The 18,840-nt window shown below is 45.1% G+C and overlaps 1 protein-coding gene across 1 annotated transcript in view; it reads right to left on the bottom strand.

The window, feature by feature from the left end:
- The window catches only part of ALK (ALK receptor tyrosine kinase), a 328,254-nt gene extending 314,469 nt beyond the window's left edge, over nt 1-13,785 (bottom strand). Inside the window, exon 1 of the mRNA XM_076334726.1 lies at nt 13,203-13,785. Coding sequence (XP_076190841.1) covers nt 13,203-13,785 — 583 coding nt within the window. The remainder of the gene's footprint in view (nt 1-13,202) is intronic.
- Between the last annotated feature and the right edge of the window lie 5,055 nt (nt 13,786-18,840).

Below are 18,840 nucleotides of genomic sequence, written 5' to 3'. Positions count from 1 at the left end.
AGTTACACTAATGCAATCCCCTTTGATTTATTTCTTCTACCATTTCAGTCAACGTCCCAGCTAGTCATCTACTTACCAGCTGCACATCTGCTTGACAGCTTTAGGGATCTTTCTCGAGCAATAAGTCCTGAATGTCTTTCCAGGGTCTTATGCTCCAGCTCTTTACTGTTTAGAGGATATTGCTCTATTTATTCTCAGCTTCACAGTCCTCTTAATGTTTATCTACCAGCATTGCCATCTTTCAAGACACTGTACTTACAGATAAGGCCTTCTGCATCTGATTACTGATCCGGTTATTATTTGCTGTTTTGTCCTCTATATTTAGATGTATTTTACATGTTTGCTGGCTTCATTTCCACACAGTATTATCCTTGCCAGAGATAGAGAATAACAGTTGCAGCCATAACAATGATCCTGTAGCCAGCTCCACTAACATTTTGCTAATTCTGCTCCCCGCTCATACCCCCTTAGTCATGATATTCAGAGTTAATAACAGCTTGCAACTTACAGTGAGCTGGAAAGGAGGAAAGAAGAGCTACACTTTCACTTGGGTTTTTTAATTATTATTTCCAATAAAAATACAGAGCTATTTGTTGTCTTTTAAACTTGATATTTCTACTAGTAATAAAACACACCTTTAAACTTTTATTAACTGTCTAATTGAAAGGGGGCCTAGGTTGTTTTTTTTTTTTAATTATGTTTCCCTTGCATAGGAAAATCTGGCTAGATGAGATCCAAGGAGGATCTCACTGACTTCAGCCTTAACCTTACACCAAGTGCTCAGTGAGATGCTTAAAAGAATTGTATTTTGGTTGTAAAATAAACCCTACATGCTCAGACCCAGCTATGTTCTACTGCAGTCTCATCCTGGTTTTCTCATCAGCCTGCATTTCTTAGAACAAAAAGAAATGTCTAGGTTTCCTTCAGCATCCCTATCACCAGCTTGACAGATAACCCTTAGACAATCCTATCCCTTGGTGTACCAGTGTATTCACTTGTGGGTGAAGTGAGAATTAGTGCATTTGTCTCACAGCTGTTCAGTCTCCTACCTAGGAAGGGGCTCTATGAATGCATAACATCACCGCCTGCAGAGGAAACCCAACTGTCCAACTCCTCAAGACTCGATCTAGTGTGTCATTGTCTGTTTTCAAGCCTGAACTGTCTTTCATTACACTAAAGGTCTCCCTTCCCATTAATCTTGTTGAGCAGCTCTCCTCTCCAAGCTCTGCTGCCCACAATTTGTGATTCCTTATTGTTGAGCATCCATCACACGTAAAATCAGTTCTAAGCACCCCATTACTCACATATTTAGAGATGTCAAAGCAAGGCTTCCATGTAGCTCCCACAGCACTTTAGAATTCCCTTCTGCTTTCCCATCAAAAAGGCAAAAAGGACACAAGCAGACAGCATCTTATTTGAACTTACCAGGGAGGTAGGTTTCCTTATACAGAAAGTTATGAGGAGGAGCAAGGCAAAAAAGGTAACTATATAGTACAGTAACAGTTAATGATGCATGAACATCACAAGGTTCAGCTGAGCAAGGACCCAGTCCTGGGTCCTTCAGGTGACTTTTTCAGTGCCAATACAATAGAACTTTCCACGTCGACCCAATGTGGAAACTAAGGCGAGTTTCCTTTCTCATATTATAATTTATATTAGACCACTGTGCACAGCACTTCGGGACTTAGAAACTACCAGAGCTTTCTTCTGCTGAACCTGGTCTTTAGTTTGGTTCAGGGACCATTTCCATAAACAGTCATGACATGTATACATACAACTATGTCCCGATGAGATCAGGAAAACTTCTGAAAAAAAATCACTAGTATGGGTTGTCTAAAGAAGTTTCATACATTCAAGAACTTCCATTATTGGGATAAGCCTCACAGGAAGTTGTGGAGCTCGTCTCTAAACAGCATCTCTGAAAACTTCAAATTCACACTCTTATTATAAAAAAGGGAAAAGATGATCGATTGGTCTCCAGGGTCTATCCACTAATGGACTCCTTTTTGCAGCACAGGATTGCTGTAGCCCATTCATTCACTCATTCATTCATTCATTCATCACAACTCTGCAGTTGCGCAAACAGACTCTGTAAACAAAAACTCTTCACCAGCAAACTCCCACCATGCTAGCAATATCAAGTGGCAAGCATATGAACACCCTGCAGAGAAACAGAGGCAAATAGTTCATTGATACTTCTTTTTCCTCTTACTGGTATAGCTGATACTGCTTTACAACCGATGTAAAAAGATAGGTTACACTGGTAATAAACCTCAACACATTAAGTCTCTATACAGACTGGTTGCTGAAGGCTTAATATCAGCCATAATTATTATCCATAAAATGTTATTGAATCAGATCTTAAAAGTTAATGCTGCTTTGTTTCAGGAGATAAAGGACAGTAGGCTGGCAAGGCAGAGAAGGAAACATTGGGGTTTTGATCAATCTTTGTGTGATTTAAAACCTTAACTGCAAAAGGGACTCGGCACTTCAAATATTATCCAAAATCCTATGAGCTGGCCTAAGCAGAGCCCTGTGGCAAGAGTGATTACTCAGAGGATGTTTTATCTTTGAACTTGATACCACTGCCCAGATGGAGGATGTAACTCTCTTCTTGAACTCAGGACTGGTGAATGCTGCCCTTTTCAGACACTGTGTCACACCTCAGATTGTAATGTGCACTTAGTAGGTAAATCACCCCAGTACTGAGGGGCTTTCCTAAGCTGAAACCTCCCACCATCCATCTGAGCCCTTGTTGCTCACAGCATCACCTTCAAAAATAGACATTTGCCTTCACAGTCCTCACGTTAATACAAAAGCTCCATATCTGCAAAGCAGGTGCCCTGTCAGAAGGCATTGGGCAACTGGTTAATGGAGCACGTAAGCTGCCCTAACATTCACAGCTGATAAAGACCGATATCCTCCCTGTCCACAGACATTTTATTCAGCTTTCCGCACTCACAATATCACTAATCCAGCTCTCCCTTTCCCTTTTTGTAGTACAGTATTGCAGCAGCCTGAAGCCATTACTCATCTCTACAAAGAGCCAAGAGGAAGAAAGTGACAACATGAAAGCTGGGAAGGAGCAAAGGGGACCAGTGCGTGTCCTCCCCGCCAAAAGCCATAGTTCTTCCCAGTGAGAAAGAGACCTCGGCTCCTGTGTAAAATGAGCCTCATCTCCTCCTTTCCTTGGTTACTCAGCAAATACTAATCATCACGTGGACACCCCAGTGCCCTGTAAAGTGAGGAGAGATTTTTAAGGTTGACCACAGGCTCTAGTCCTTTAAAAACAAAGGGAAGCAGGCTCTGACTTACCTGCCAACTCTCAAGCCAGCCCTGGCTATATTCACTCTCCGCCTCTGTAATGCACCTGTTTTGCAAAACAACCATTAAATTTGGAAGCTTTATGGAATACAGTATTTTTCAAATCTAAAAAGTATGCCAAGGAAATCATGCAGTAGGGTAATAACGAAATCCTCACAGGGAGACCTATTCTGAATTGCCTACGCATAGATAAGGCACAAAACTCCTTTCCTTAAAGATTTTATTAACCTTTTGCTGATGGAAGGAGATTACTGATTGAGAGCTAGATGAGGTCAGTGCAGCAATTATATTTCGAATCCTCTTCAAACAAGGCTCTTGTACAACGTAAGAAAAAAAGTTGACAAAATGAATTGTTACTTAAACCAAGTCTTTTAGAAGAATAATTAACCTATAATAACTATTCTGGCCTCCTCTCCAGCCCTGAAAAGTAATCCTTTCTCATTAGTTTCAAGTTTAATTAGCATCAATAATGAAATGTCCCTCAGAAGTAACCATTGCATCATGGTCTCTAATACTGACATACGCTGTCCTACAAACAGAAAGGCCACAGGGCGATGTCTGAAGATAGAGAGAGGCTTGGCAGATCACAGATGCTCCCAAAACCAAAAAGCAAACAATATTGTAAAAAGTGATGTGACAAAACCAGATTTATTTGAAAGACAAGTGTCGCAAACACAGCGTGGAGCAGAGAAGACTCGAAGTTGGGTTTGCTAATAACTGCTGCAGTATTTCCAGTGAGTTACCAAGCCCCTCAACTCTTAATTTCTTGTTCTTTCTTGGCCTTTTGGCTGAAGGAGAGAGAGAGATCACTATTTAGTATATTCTATATGAGAAAATTGTATTCAGCACTTGTAGTCTAACATAATCAAATACCGCTTTTTCCATCCCTGGCTTCTATGATCTCTCTGTAAAATAGATATAATAATGCTTAGCATTGTCACCAGGGTGATAAGGCTTAAAGTACTTTGAGAATCTAACATGAAAGGGGCTATAAAAAGCCCAGACATTCTGATGCATCTGAGATAGGCTGTTACTTAATGGGCCAGTAGAAACAGCAGGTGAATGCCAATGTCCAAGTTGTAATTAGAGGTCTGCTGCAGCTTGCAGAGCTCTGGAGGATCACCACAGATTTCTAATAGGTGAAGTCACAGATATTCAGCTGCATGTCACAGGCACTACAGCGACTGCATTCAGAAGAACCACGCGAGCTTTCAAAACTGAGCTGGAAAGAAATCTTCAATAACATAAAAGTCCTAGAAAGAGTATGACATTATGACAGATGGAGAAACACTATTTCCAATATGCCTACTGATGCACATTATTCAGTATGTACTTAGACTAGTATTACCTCTTCCTAACAGACATCAAGAACTACATAGCACGAGAATCCACACATGGCCACATCACACTGTACTCCCACCCTCACCACTGCAGTATCCCTGCTTTTTCCCCCTACACTCACCACCAAGTGTTCTCTGCTCTTCACCTTACACAGAACCATCTTCTCTCGCTTTGTTCAGCTTGTAACTTGGAGATAGAGTCATGGTTTTCTTTCATCACAAGGCTTTGTAAGACATGAGACCAGAGAGAGTTTCTTGTCAGTAAGAAAATGGGGAGAAGCTTGCAGAAAGAGCCTGCACCTCTTTCTTCACAGTGCACTGCTACAGGGGAAATCCCAGTCCAAAATGGATTCAGCATATGCCCTTGTTTGGGCAGCAAAGGTAGTTCTTCTGCCTTGATGTAAACATTGGACTACCACCGAAAGACTTTTGAGGTTTGCGAACTGAACTGAAGAGTTGCTAGAGACAAGTTATAAAGGGGATGCCCCACATTTCTAGTACCATGTAGATGAAAGGTTCCCGGCTAGTATCTCCACTCTGCCATCTATAATCCAGGAAGAAACAGGCAGGTCACTGAAGTGTTAAACAATCTCAAATCCCCCATTCTGTGTTACTTTCTGATACCTTAAGTAGGAAACCATAAAGGACAAACCTTCTCCCACTCTCTCCACAATGTTTTCCATTCTCAGGACAACCAGTGCTCGGTTTGCTCAGCAGCCCCCACTAGCAGCCAACACCTGCAGCTCCTCACTGCAAATGGAGATGGTGCCCAGCTGCAGCTGCTAAATGCACCCTGGCCAGCTTGCCACAGGCAGAGGAACCACAGCCTATTCCACTCTCCCTCATGTTTCATGGGGCTACAGGTAACCCTGGCCAAAGCCTCACAAAATATTAAAACTGCAAATCTAAATTTGACCATTTGGCTTCAAGACAGGTGGTGTTTTAATAGTCAAAGGCGGGGCTCACAATTTTTCAAAAAAACAGAACCTCAATCTCTTGTAGCATCGAACAAAACTGATGCCATTTTTATGTTTCAGAAGTTTGCTGTCGCTGAAGTGAAGGAAATAGCAGTCCTATGATTAGCACTGCAGAGATGGGAATAAATCAATATAGTAGGCTGTTTTAGCTTTTCCCTTAGAAATCTAAGAGTTCAGACTGCACCTTATTGTCTTTACTGAGGTTCTTAGAAAGTAAAAGCACTAGTAATCCACAAAAAGTGGCACCTTCTACCAATGGAGTTCAAAAGCAGTCAAAACTACCTTTGCTTTGCTAAAGAAGTACCTGCCACGAAGGGAAGTATTTCGTGTCACATGCATGACACGTCAATGGCAGAGCTACGTGTACACGACCCCTCTTCTGAGCCCAGTTCCTCACGCGATTCTCTCCTCCTCCCTGCTCACTCTATGCCATAGTCACTGATGACAGACCAAATACTGCAAGATAATTAAGTTGGAAGTCAAAGCAGAACTCGATTCTTGCAGCTACCCTTGCAGCTACGTACTGAAGTTCTTTGGCAAAAGGAAAAATAAATGCAAAATATTAACTGATAAACTGTTTTCAAACCACGAGGATCACTTCACAGTCGGTACCTATTTTTCCATGCTCAATTCCATCTTTGAACGATAGTTTACCATTTTCTTTAAAATGCCTGTTGTTAGAAACTTGTCTGAAGTCTGTTTGCAGCTGGCCACCAGCGCTTTCTACTGGATACAGCTACAACACTTCAACCACACGTCATAGATCCTCCACGACTAACAAGTGAAGATGATTCTCCTTCACTACAACTGACATAGTTTATAGCTTCTGAAAGTAGAGATATCTAAGTCCTATCTATCTATGCTGTCACAGGGAATTTCTGAGTAGTCATGCTAAGCAGGATAGTGACAACCATGAAGCTACTCGGCCGCCTCAGTCATAAATCAAAATACTTATGTAAATTAGACTTTAGTCTCAAAATGTGTTTCTTGCCTAAATATTTAAACACATAAATAACCTCCAGCCATTCCAGCTTGTCATTTTAAGCTTTCTGACATTTATTGTTCGCAAGAAAAGAAAGGTCAGACTTATCAAATCTGCATTTATGCTTCCATGACATTTTTCTCCAACCAAATTTTTCTGAATTAGAGAAGCAAGACAAATGTGGCACATTTCATAAAGGACCTTTCTCAGCTCAGCACTGTGGTCTCAGCAGCCCCGTTGAGCTCAAAAGTGGCTTCTCAGGAAACAGATGCTGTGACTCAGTGGACAGAAAGAGATTTGGAAAGCAGGCAACCTGAATTGCTGTTTGCGGTTAGGTAAATGACTTGTGCCAAAAAAGTAGATCTCCTAGTCTCAGTACTCTAGTTCTGGGTAGCCCAAGCGGATGCTTTGGTATGAGAATTAAAGGCAGGAAATGTCCAGGCACAATGCGGAATTCGCTGCTGCTTGGGAAGAAAATCACAACTTGGACTCCCAAAACACCACCACCCCAAATGAGCTGGCACTGACATATTGAAAAGGTGATACCGTCTTTACTATGATGAGGATCATTAATTTGGGAATTTTGTGAGTAAGTGCTAAATACTGCCAATCTCCCCTCACTTTTTCTACTTCTTTTGGCTAATTCAGAAACATTGTCACAAACAGATTTTATTTCCTATCGTGTAATGTTCATGTGAGATGTGCAGTGAACCGAATGACCAGATTACTTCAGGATACAATTCAATCAGACGCTGCAAAACCGCCTTTGATTTTGAAGAACGTCTCTGCATTTGTATAACAAAGCACTTAAGCCTCCCAGTGCACTTCTTTGCTGTGGGTATTTATTCCCTGTTTTTAAGAATGGGGAAATAAAAGCACAGCAAGTTTAGAGAAAACATCTTTTTAAAATGTGTCATAAATGTTCATTCAAATTTAAAAAATAAACATCATAAACTGATACTTGTGCCCCTTTTGGTGTTTGTTTATGGATATTTTACTGAACACGCTTATGAATAAGAACATTCATAAGAACAATAAGCCTAAAAGTAAACAAAATTTGCAGAAAACAGACCTAGAAATCATGAACGCATTGTGCGTAATCCTGACTCCCATCGAAGATCAGCAACACCGCATATCTCTGGTCCAAGCAAAACCACGTGGAATAGTTATCACGGCATGTTTTCTGTGAAACACTCAAAGATTGAGCATCATTTCTAACATCATCTGCCAAATAATTGGCAACAAATTTGCAAAGCCCTAAATTTTTGTGGTCAGCGTGGAAATAGTGAACAAGGCACCATCAGTCAGGAGAGTCATATGCTACGAGTTTTCTTGGTCCTGATGGAGTAGGAAAGTGACTTGGACAGGAACAGGCAGGACAGCCGCAGGACCAAGGATCGTGCTGCCCACGAAGTCAGGCAACTCCATCACTAGGCAATCGGTTTCCTCTTCAAGAGGCATTTACAGTTCAAGAACAGGCACTGTGGACTGACTAAATCCACATTTCTGGAGAGCACCAGTGACGAGGTCTAAAGGGAGGTGCTACAGACCTAACGTATTAGGGTAGGAAGGACTGGGAAAGATGCTGCTAAGCACACTTAGGATTTGCTGTGATTTAGCAACTGGTAATTAGCACGCAGCACACTGGCACCCATGACAACCCAAGGGTAGAAAAGGAAAACCTCAGTTTGCACTAGTTCATGTCTAGAGTAAACTCAAGTGCAACTCAGGCCCGTCCTTAAGCTTTGGACTGGCAAAGCCGACCTGATAGCTGAGGCAAAGCGCAAAACCCCAGCAGAAAAGAGCAAAACCCCTTGCACTGCAACGAAAACCTTTCAGAAGCCCTACTGCAATGCTTCAGTCTTATTCACCAGTTTTGCCACTGATTTATCAGACGAGCGAGATCAGATCTCAGATGTCGCATACAGTCAAGGATGAGAGAAAAACAGAGAGCAACTGGAAAGTGACTGACGTCTTTTACCAGTCTTCTGCTCAGTATGACACAACTCCAAACTCTGTTCTTTGAAAGCAGAAAAACAAAAACAAAAAATAACAAAAGAAAAATATAACTAAGAGACCTTGATTAAATGCTGGTACCTCTAAAATACGTGGAAAGAATTCTGCGGACTTTACTACAGTCAGATTTCAGCTTGGAGCTCTGATTTTCATTTACAGAATGTCCACTTTCAAAACCGCATTTTCATCTAGTCTGAAGTTCTTTCTAATCTTTAGGCAAAGGGTTTCTCCTGCAAATGAGTTCAGGTGCATGGTAGTAATACCCTAAAGATGTAAAGCCTAATTGCCTCAGCATTATAATAGCATTGGTATGTAGTGAATGCAGACAGTTTCAGGGAGAATACATGTGGCAAGTTAATAAAATTTTAGATGAAGGCCACACTGCAGGAGTAATATTTCGCCTAGCCAGAGGATGAAAAGTTATGCATTGCTATTTAAAAAAATATAATTGAAATGTTAAATCTATTTCATGAATGAAAGTACACTGACCTTTAGAGGGAGGAATGACTCATTTTCATCCCTGTATGCCCCTTTTTAACATACGCTTCCCACCTTTGCATATGTAAGTAGCAATTAGTTCTCATGGGAAGTTATTTTATGGCCATTTCAGCTTATTAAACTTCCTGAGTAAACTCACAGGAAACCTATTTAGCAACATTTGTGGCTCAGGTGCCCTACAGTGAGTGGACTGGTTACCTGTGACATTAACATGAAAAAAATCCAATGCAGGGTTAGGGTGCAAGGGCTCTGGATCACTATGGAGCCTGTGCGAGTGTAGAGCACTCACCTTGGACTAATCCAAACCTGTGCCTACCCACGCCGTATTATCTGTGGGATAGATTTGCCAAGAAGGCCCCCACAAGGCCTCTGCACAACACATGCTACCCTATCTCATCTTAAAAGTCCTGGGGGTAATTCTAGCCCAGCAGCAATCAGTCATGCAAGGGGCGGTCAGTGCTGATGCTCAGACAGTTCTTTCATCGACAGTCTCAATATAAAGACAATTTAGGATTTTTTCCAAGAACGCTCAATAACCTGTCCAGACAGTATACTGCTACAGAAACCCACTGGTTTTTGACACGAGATAGCAAATCCTGTAAGACCAGAACTAAAACTGGCCAGGACTCTTCTGACAGAAGGTTTCGCTAGCTGTTCAGTTTCCCATGGCAATGTACTGGTTTTGATTAAACTCTTTTGGGAAAGGTTTCCTTGGAGGTAGGGCGGAATTTCCAGTCAAAACCAAAGACAATGACAGCAAAGTCAACAGCAACCTGGTAGTTGGGAGGCTCACCTAAAATACGGGAGATCTGCAGCGCTACGATCCTCTCTGAGCCCGCTCCTCCCTTCCTCTGCATTTTTTGTTGTGTTTTTCCACAGAAATGATTGAAATTAATTTGATTTTTGTCCCAGAGAAGCACTGTGCAAAGGTGAGGAAGCCAATATTAATTCTGAAAGCATTTCCAAGAGAGGAAAACTCTCCCTTACCCGATTTTGAAAAGGCCAAGCTGACACAGAAATGGTAGATGGGCTGAGGATCACAGCTTCTCTAAATGGAAGCTTTTTCTTGCAGGATGCTCTGTTCCCATGAGGATGAGTGTGTGAGAGAAATCTGGCATTGAGAGTATTTGCAGGAGAGCCCTGTAGAAATTCAAGTGAACTTTATGGTTTGTCTGTTAAACAACAGCAGTCCAGTAAGTACATCTTTTACTAATTGTTCAGTAACACACTGAGACAAATTGCTTTATGCTTTGTGCAAATATGCTGTTAAAAAGGGAGAAGGTTCACTCCAGTTAAGTATCTTTGAGCCAGTATCGGAGAGTGTAACAGTTAAAGAGAATAAGCATTATTTACAGGACTCTGTTGTCACCCTTAAGGTCAATGGGAATTCAGCCCCTTGCAATTTTTTCTCATCCTAAAATATAATTCATTCTCCATTCACATGGAGGATAATTTGGTGAAAATAATTTAGTGAGGTAATTATATTTTTTCCTGGGAAGTACTGCAATCCTGGGCATCTCCAGGAGAGGGAAAAAAAAAAAATCTAAGTATGTCAACATAAGTGAAGCAGCTTTACATTGTTGATGGGAGGATTGTGTTGTTTGAAATCCATTTCTAATTAGCTTAAGCAATGAAGGAAAGGCTCAGTTGCCTTAGGAAGGGCTTTAGTTAAGCCCCGTACACACTAGCTGCAATGGTGTTAATAATTGCTGGAATCTGCACACTTATGGGCTTGGTGGATGCTGTTCATGCTGTTATCACTGTGTCAGCACATCCTGCTGTCGGCAGGGCTACACGGCACAAATTTAAGCATGGCAGTGACACATGGTGTGCACATAGGCAGCACCTTTGCAAAGCAGAAAGAATGGATTTTTAATGTTTTTAACAAGCCCATGTTACAAATCTAGTGCAAAGCCACGTAACAGTATAACTACACTAAGGTGTCATTGCTAAAAAAGCAGAGATACAATTTTATAGTGACACAACTTATGCATGTTAGCAACCTTGGTGTAGAGTTAAAGAAGGGACCAGGATTTTTACAGGAGATTATGAACAGCTGCTAGGAGAAGTTATTACTGTGATATAGGTAAATGAGGTCCATATTCCTTCCCTCTGCTGCTCCTACTCCTGCATCCCCAATGATTGACTTTGCACGACTGCTGCAGTAAGAACAGCAGAACCTTGTCTCCAACACGATTTTACAGGGGCATAGCTAACTACTACTAATCTATCTGGAAAAACATGCATTTCTTCTGAACAGTGAGATAACAGACAACATCCAGAGCCTGCGGGTTTTACTAACTTTGGTTAAAGCTCCATCTGCATTGTATTCACAAGATCAGAGCACCTGTTAGTTCGCATGTACACCCTTCACCCAGGAAGAAAAACCCACACCTTCATCCTCAAAGAAGACAAACGCATGCCCTCCAGCTCCCTTACTGCTATAAGCACCGGAGTTAAGGTGGCATTAAAAGCTAAGGCTGTATCTTCACTGCCAAAGAGGGAGATCTGTAAAGCAAAATAACTGCTACTCATGATAAATTCCCCAAACAGAAAACAGAGACGGTGGGTTTTGGTGTCTTTAATTTTTATTAATTATTCTTTTTTTTTACTGCAATGTAGCAAGGCAAGACCTGCTGGAAAGGTAGGGTGTGTTGGCCTCACCTAGCCACCTTGTGGTAGATAGTACCTCTGCCTTATCCCTGCCAGAATTGACACAGGAAGAGCTAGCCCAGGTATTTCACTTCAGCCGCAAGTGTAAGACTGACTCACACCCAGCCTGTTCTGACAGTCTGCTTTGATTTTCGTTTCAGCCAGCGAGGAATGATGGGTTCAGTTTGTAGTTATTCAAATTGCCGGCCCAGCTTTTCAGCTGAGCATCAAAAATCAGTTGCTCCAACTTCGCAATTCAAAGCCCAGCGCTGACTTGTCTCACCTCTTGTGAATTTACTTAAGTATATTCTGTGGTCCATTAAGTAGGTGGCTGCTCAGGGACACACCATTGACTTCTACACAGCTTCATAAAAGCTACCTAACTTAACTCACCGTGACAAATTATTTGGCCCTGCAGTCCTCTAGGTGTTATATTCTTTCAGTGGGAGAGCCTGAATCAGAGCTTGTGTTAAAGGTACAATGTACACACAGAATGGAAGTCTTTTTTGATCACTGGCCCAAAGCGGAGATTTGATTTGAGGTAACGGAGCTGCCCCATACCCTGACTGCAAATCACTGCCGTCCAGAACCAAAATTTTAAGCCAGGTTCTCTCTTCACAGAAGTACCAGTGCTACATGACCCTCCTCAGACGCACAACTTCTTGTCTGACTGTAGCGGATACAGTGCAGTTCACTAAGGATCCTCTGTGGTTTTAAAAGGGGTGGAAATTAACTCTGTTTCAGATACATGAAACTCAGAGGAAAACCTGCTTCTTGCAGGTTTGTCTGTCAGCCATTACCTTATATGTTTAAAGAAGAGTAATAATATTGATACCAATACCCGATAGCATTAGCGTACAATTTGCCGGTCAGCCCCAGCTTCGGAAATGTTTCTGCTGCTCCCCGAGGTCTGCCTGCACATAACCTTGGAATCACTTCCAGCACTTTGAGGCAGCTTCCCTTCTTAAGATGATATTTTTAAGTTTCAAAGAACCTGATCTTGCTCTCCTTAGACTAGTGGCACTTAACCTTTGGGTCTCGCTCGCGGCTGTCTAGCTCAAACGAACTCCCGGCATTTCATAAAAATCCCTCAGCGCTTTCGGAATAGTCCTCCCGGCCCCACAAACGCCCCTCGATACGTTTTGCACCGTTAAAGCGAAGCCCTTAAGGACAAGCGGTTAGGAGAAGCCGCGACTGCTCGGGGGAACTGCGCTTCCCCCACCCGCCGGGACGGCGGTGACCGGGGCTACGGCGCGGAGGGGCTGGACGTGCGTCCCGGTGGAGAGGGCAGACTGCGCCTCCGGGACGCCGCGCCCGCGGGGGGCTCCGCGGGGGCGCACGCAGCGGGGGCTCGGCGGGAGTGGGCGAGGGGCGCTGCCCGGCGCGGTGCGCGGCATGCAACGCACGGCTCACCTGCCGCGAAGACGTGGAAGAGGAGGCGGGGGCGGGCGGCGCGGATGGCCGCCGACAGCCCGCGCTCGCTGCCCGGGAGGGCGCCGCGGCGCTCGGGCATCAGCCGCACCCGCAGCCGCCCGTCGCCGGCGCGGAGCCACCAGGCGAAGAGCTCGGTGAGGTTGAACTCCAGCTGCGCCCCGCCGGAGCCCGGCGGCGGCTCGCCGGCGCAGCCGTCCCGCAGGCTGCCCTCGCCCACCTCCAGCACCAGCTGCTTGGCGCGCCGCGGCCGCCGCCCGGCCGCGGAGGGCCCGCCGGAGGGGGCGGGCGGCGCGGCCCGCGGCAGCCCCCCGCGGGCGGCGCGAAGCAGAGGCGCGCAGTCCAGCCGCAGGCGGCACCGCGCCGCGGCGCGCCCCGGCGGCCCCAGCACCAGCTCCCGCACGTAGGTGCGAAACAGCGAGGGCACGACGAAGTCCACCGCCAGGCTCCTCCTCTGCAGCCGCGAGAGGCCGGGGCTCTCCCGCGGGCCCGCCGCCCCCGGGGCCAAGCTCAGGGCGAGGCAGGCGGCGGCCAGGAGGCGGGCGGGCAGCCTGCGCCCCGCCATGACCCGCCCGCGGCGGCCGGCGGCGCCCCGCGGGGCGCCGCGCCCCCTCCTGCGCCCGCGGGACTGGCGGCCGCGGAGCGGCGCCGGGGAGCGCTGCGCCGGGCTGATCGGCCCGCGGAGCGCGGGGCCGGGCCGGGCCGCTGCGGAGGCCGGGGAGCGCGGGGCCGCCGCCGGGCCGGTCCGCCCGGAGCCGCCGCTGCGCGGGCTTTGCCGGCTCCAACTACCCGCCACAACACAGGCATTACCCGGCGAACGCTGACATCACGCCCGAGCCCGCCCGCCAGCAGCCAATGCCGTCCCCGGCAGCCTTCATTATGCAAATGTGCCGGGGGCGGGGCGGGCGGAGACCGGGCGCGCGGCGGGGGGGGCGCGTTCATTGAGAAAAAAATGGCCCGGCCGCCCCGCCGCCCCGGCCGGGGGAGCGCGGTCCCCGGGCTGGGGGCAGGGGAAAGCGCGGTCCCGAGGTACGGGGCGGGGGGAGCGGCCGTTTGCGGCCCACAGCGGGAGGCCCGGCGCTCTGGGAAGGACAGGGCTGGAGCCGCACCTCCACGTCGCCCGGCGGGGCCGGGGATGGGCACCGGCCCCCGAGCCCGGCCGCCACCCGCGTGTGGTGAGGGGCGCTGGGGTCCCGTTCCCCGCCTCTTCTCTCTCTCCTCCGTCTCTCTGTGCAGGCAACGATGGACAGAGCTGTTCGGTTTTCTCCCTTCCTTTCCTTCCCTCTCTCTTCCCTTCCTTCCCATCCTTCCTTTTCCTCCCACCCTTCCCTTCTTTCCTTCCCTTCCTTTCCTTCCTGGCTTCCTTCCTTACCTCCTTAACGGCTGACGTCCCCAAAACAACCCTGGATGTCTTTCCTCCGTAGGGGAAAAAAGAAGAAAAGGTGAGAAGTAGGGGAGGAGAAATCTTAGAGCATGTCATTCTAAAAAACTGAACAAAATTCTTCCATTTCGGAATGAAAACGACAGCCTTAAGAAAGGTTCATACAACGATTTCCCCTTTTTTACCTTTAATAAATACAATATAATTACTGTAATTACATTAGTGCTATGCCTTAGGATAGCTAATCATAACACATTCATATTTCTGGAAGTTGCCTATATGAATTAATGACTTATTATTATCTCTTTAGTTTGATACTTAGTGCATGTATATTTTTATAATCCAGGTACTTTAACTATATAATCATTAGAGTGCAATTATTCTGTCATGCGGTTATTCTTCTGCTTATATCAAATTAATGTTAATATACAGATATTGTGGAGCAGAACCACAGTGTAATGCCTCCATAATTGTAGTGCCGAAGAGTGTAATTGCAGGCGCGATGCTAGAAAAGGGAACCAAGATCTTTTCTGTACAGAAGAGTTGAGGAAGGAACTTCAGGGCAATCGCTGAAGGATTAGTTAGGTAATATACTTCATACAAAAAAAAAGCCGCTTTTGTGCTGTATTCAGCCTCATACAGGTGTGTTAATTCAAAGCCCATCCAAGATGGCAGCGTTTCCCCAACTGGGCTTTGGACGTACCCTCGTTTTCCCCCCGCTCTTCTTATTTCACAGTCCATTAGATTCACTTGCCCGATACGTGAACCCTAATACCTTCACTTCTAAGTTTTAGTAATACTTTGGGGCTCAGTCCTCCTTTTGTTAGAAGAGGAAGACAACTGGAAACATACTGAAATACATACAAGTGTCCCGTAACATAAAATCCAACACAGAAGTATTTCAAATTGACCTGTATACTTCTTTTGAGCTCAGATTCCTTACTGGAAAAAAATGTTAAATGAACGGAATTAATCATGGGCCACCGGTCTTTTCATTCAGCCTCTCCTTTTACTCTAGTGGATAGTCATATTAACGTACGCACTCATGGACTGAGAACTACGTCCTCAAACCTGCCCTCTTCATCACATTATTTGGGACTATCATCTTACTCCGCCTGAGTATCATATGCTAGTGAGAAGAATGACAATTATTGCAGAAAATGATATGCTGGGCACAGGAAATGTTCTAAAAATCTCTATAAACAGTTTATTGCGGGCTGTTTTCCTGCTTGTACAGGTCATATTTCCATCAAAGGAAGCCGCTGCTGTGGGACTTCTACAGTTTTCAGTTCTCAATATTTTCCTCTGGGATTCAATCAATTCGAGCCTAATGCTGGGCTCATTTTGGTGATTGGTAAGTCTCCCATTGACTGTAGCTGGGAAGACCCAGGACACAGTTCAGATTTTCAACTCTGGTACTAAGAACAGAACAATTTAATTGATTCCTTTATGCCCAACATCTTGCTAAGATAGACCATGTCTTCTCAAATGTACTCTTCATCCTGGAAATTATACAGGTGTCTCACTGACCTTCATCTTAACGGGGAAGTCAAAGCTGGCCCCAATGATCGGTCAGGCTGGCATGACTAGAAACTTGGCTCTCTAATCTCTCCTCAGAATGAGATAAAAAACATGTGGTGTCACACTGCAGCCTTCTCTCACAGTCCCCATTCGTATCTGTGGGTGCTATCTCCTGGGGTTGAATCAGTCACTCTACCCCAGGCTCTGCCTTCTCTGCTACATTTGCCAAACAAGCTGTTGAGCAGGAGGAGGTTTTGTGATGTGCTTGACCTAGGAAAAAGGGAATTTGTTTCTGGTCAGTGTCACCGGTGTGGGCGCTGTACGGAGCCGAGTGGCTCTGCCACCTGTTTTGGGGATGTTCCTTTGGGGACAATATGGAAAAAGCCCTGAGATGCCTGGGGACAAGACAAAGGGAGGGTGGTCTTTGCCTGCGTTTGGGTGGTGATGCAGCCCTGCATTCCTAAAGCACACGTGGCACTCAATGAAATACTCTGTGTGTGCTTGGGGGAAAAGAGGGTTCTGAGACTGTCATGGCAGCTAACAGACTGTTATTTAACAGTCCCAGGGAAATTAGGTAGTGCATCAAAGTATGTAGATGTGTACTTTTCCCACTGTATTACCTTGGTTCATTCCCACGAAACACAAGAAGGTTAGAGCTGAAAACTGAAATGAAGAGGTGTCTTTATTAATAGGCTTTAAATGAAATAGGAACAGCTGTTACTACATCGAAAAAGAAAAAGTGAAAATGGACCCATTAATGAATGAAGAGAGGCAAAGAAATCAATGAGGGATCTCCAGTGGTTGAGTTGCTGGGCTGCCTTTTTATCTCCTTTTTTAAATGGTCTTTAACAAGAAGAGTGGTATGGACATTTGGGAAGGAATAGAAGCCTGGCCAATACAACCGCTAATGAAGGCCAGGTAAGAAAACACTTTGTACGACTCTGTGATAGGTTGGGATCAGCAGATCTGGACAATATGCTTTTCAGGTTTTTAATTTAGCTAATGAATTGACTGTGTCACTGGCAATTAATTTTGAAAAGCGCAGGAAAACCAAGGAAGTCTCAAAGGATGAGGGGAGGGGGGGATTAAATACAGTACTAACCTTTACAATGGAGGAAAAAAGTCACATTGGTAGGTCTACATCTCAGCGCCAGCAAAAAAGTGAAAGAGAACACGCCAGACAGGGGACTTCAGTGGCAGCATAGCGGTGTGCGAGAGCTGAGGGTGTGACACCCCTGGAAGGCACATTCTGCTGATAAAAGACTCACAAACCTCAAACATTAAAAAATCTGTGCCAGGAAAACTGTATTACCTGTTGGGGCTCTGATTGCAACTGTGTAGATGTTGGAAAAGACCCAGTAAATTTCACTTACCCACATTCTAGCAAACCTTTGCCAGAACTTCTTGGGAAATATTACGAGGGTAATAGAGCTGAGCAATATCCCGCGGCCTCAAAATCAATCAGAAGACTATTGGAAACTGGAGTACCGTGAGCGGAAGATGGGTATATAATAGACTGAGCGAGCATCAGAAATTGCTTTGTTTTAACATTTCTGCTTGTACTTAGCTGAGAATGTAAACAGTGTCAGCTTCTTAGGCAACACTGCCTTGGGAAGGCTCCACCCATAGCCAAATGGGGAGATAGTAATTTGGACAGGCATGTTAGAGTGTCAGCACAGCAACAGGAGAGAAATATTGTTGAGGAACTAAGCCAAGCTATCAACAAGGAGATGGTATAAGAACAGTGTTTTTCAGCTAGATTTTGGGAAGAAATAGTGACTACTGAGTATAAGCACTCCTGGTGGTATACGGAACAGAGGGAGATGCCATTTATGTTTTCCCCCTTCCACTGAGTTCCCAATCCACATCATTGGTTATCTGTACTCTGGGGATACGTTAGATCCAAGGTGCAGTGGCAAGGCCTCAAAGCAAAGTGTCTGTACACAACAAATATTTCAAAGAGAGACCTGAGGATGGGGACCAGTCCCAGATAAATTTTTCTCTACCTAGACATGTCAGCTTGGCAGGAAGAATACAGAGGGAACTGGCAATGGGCTATGGCGATGTACATTTTGTTTGGGACTCTGTAGGAAGAGAGCAGACTTCATGGAGAAGCAGCCATAGTCCCTCCAGGCAGTGTGGTCTTGCTTCTTAAGCCTGCTGAGCTAAACTGCCTGACAGGTGTGTTAGACCAATGGGATCCAGCTGACAGCCCAACCTTTACTTCGGTAGATCTTCCCTCACTAGGGTTAGGCAGAACAATTGCTGATCAATTTGCATCCGATTTATGAAAGGCATGGGTTGATTTCCTTACTCTCTACCTTGCTGCTCAGAGTCCCAGGAAGAGCGAGACTTTGATCCAGAGCTTGTAACTGAGGGGCCAGATCTGAAAGCCTGTAAATCTCCACTGTACTGACTTCAGTGAAGCTACTTTGAATTTACACTAATGAGGCAGAAAGTAGATTCTGGCTCTTGCTCATCACTTTGTAATCACTCTGACTCCCTGAGACAAAGGCAGTGAATCAACAATGCTCATTATTTCATTTACTGCTTTGCTTAAGCTACCTGCCCTTTCTTTGGCTATTGAGTGTTTCTAAAGTAGCCTTCCATTTGCCAAGATAAAGTGTAATAGCCTCTTTTATTACCCGCTTTTTTCCATCTTCCTCATCATGTCAATTAGTGTGTTTGCATTTTAACAGAGATTCTGCCTGAAAGCAT

The sequence above is a fragment of the Aptenodytes patagonicus genome, chromosome 3 (assembly GCF_965638725.1).
Source record: "Aptenodytes patagonicus chromosome 3, bAptPat1.pri.cur, whole genome shotgun sequence".
NCBI lineage: Eukaryota > Metazoa > Chordata > Aves > Sphenisciformes > Spheniscidae > Aptenodytes > Aptenodytes patagonicus.
Note: the sequence above shows the minus strand (reverse complement) of the source record. Positions and strands in the feature narration are given on the sequence as shown.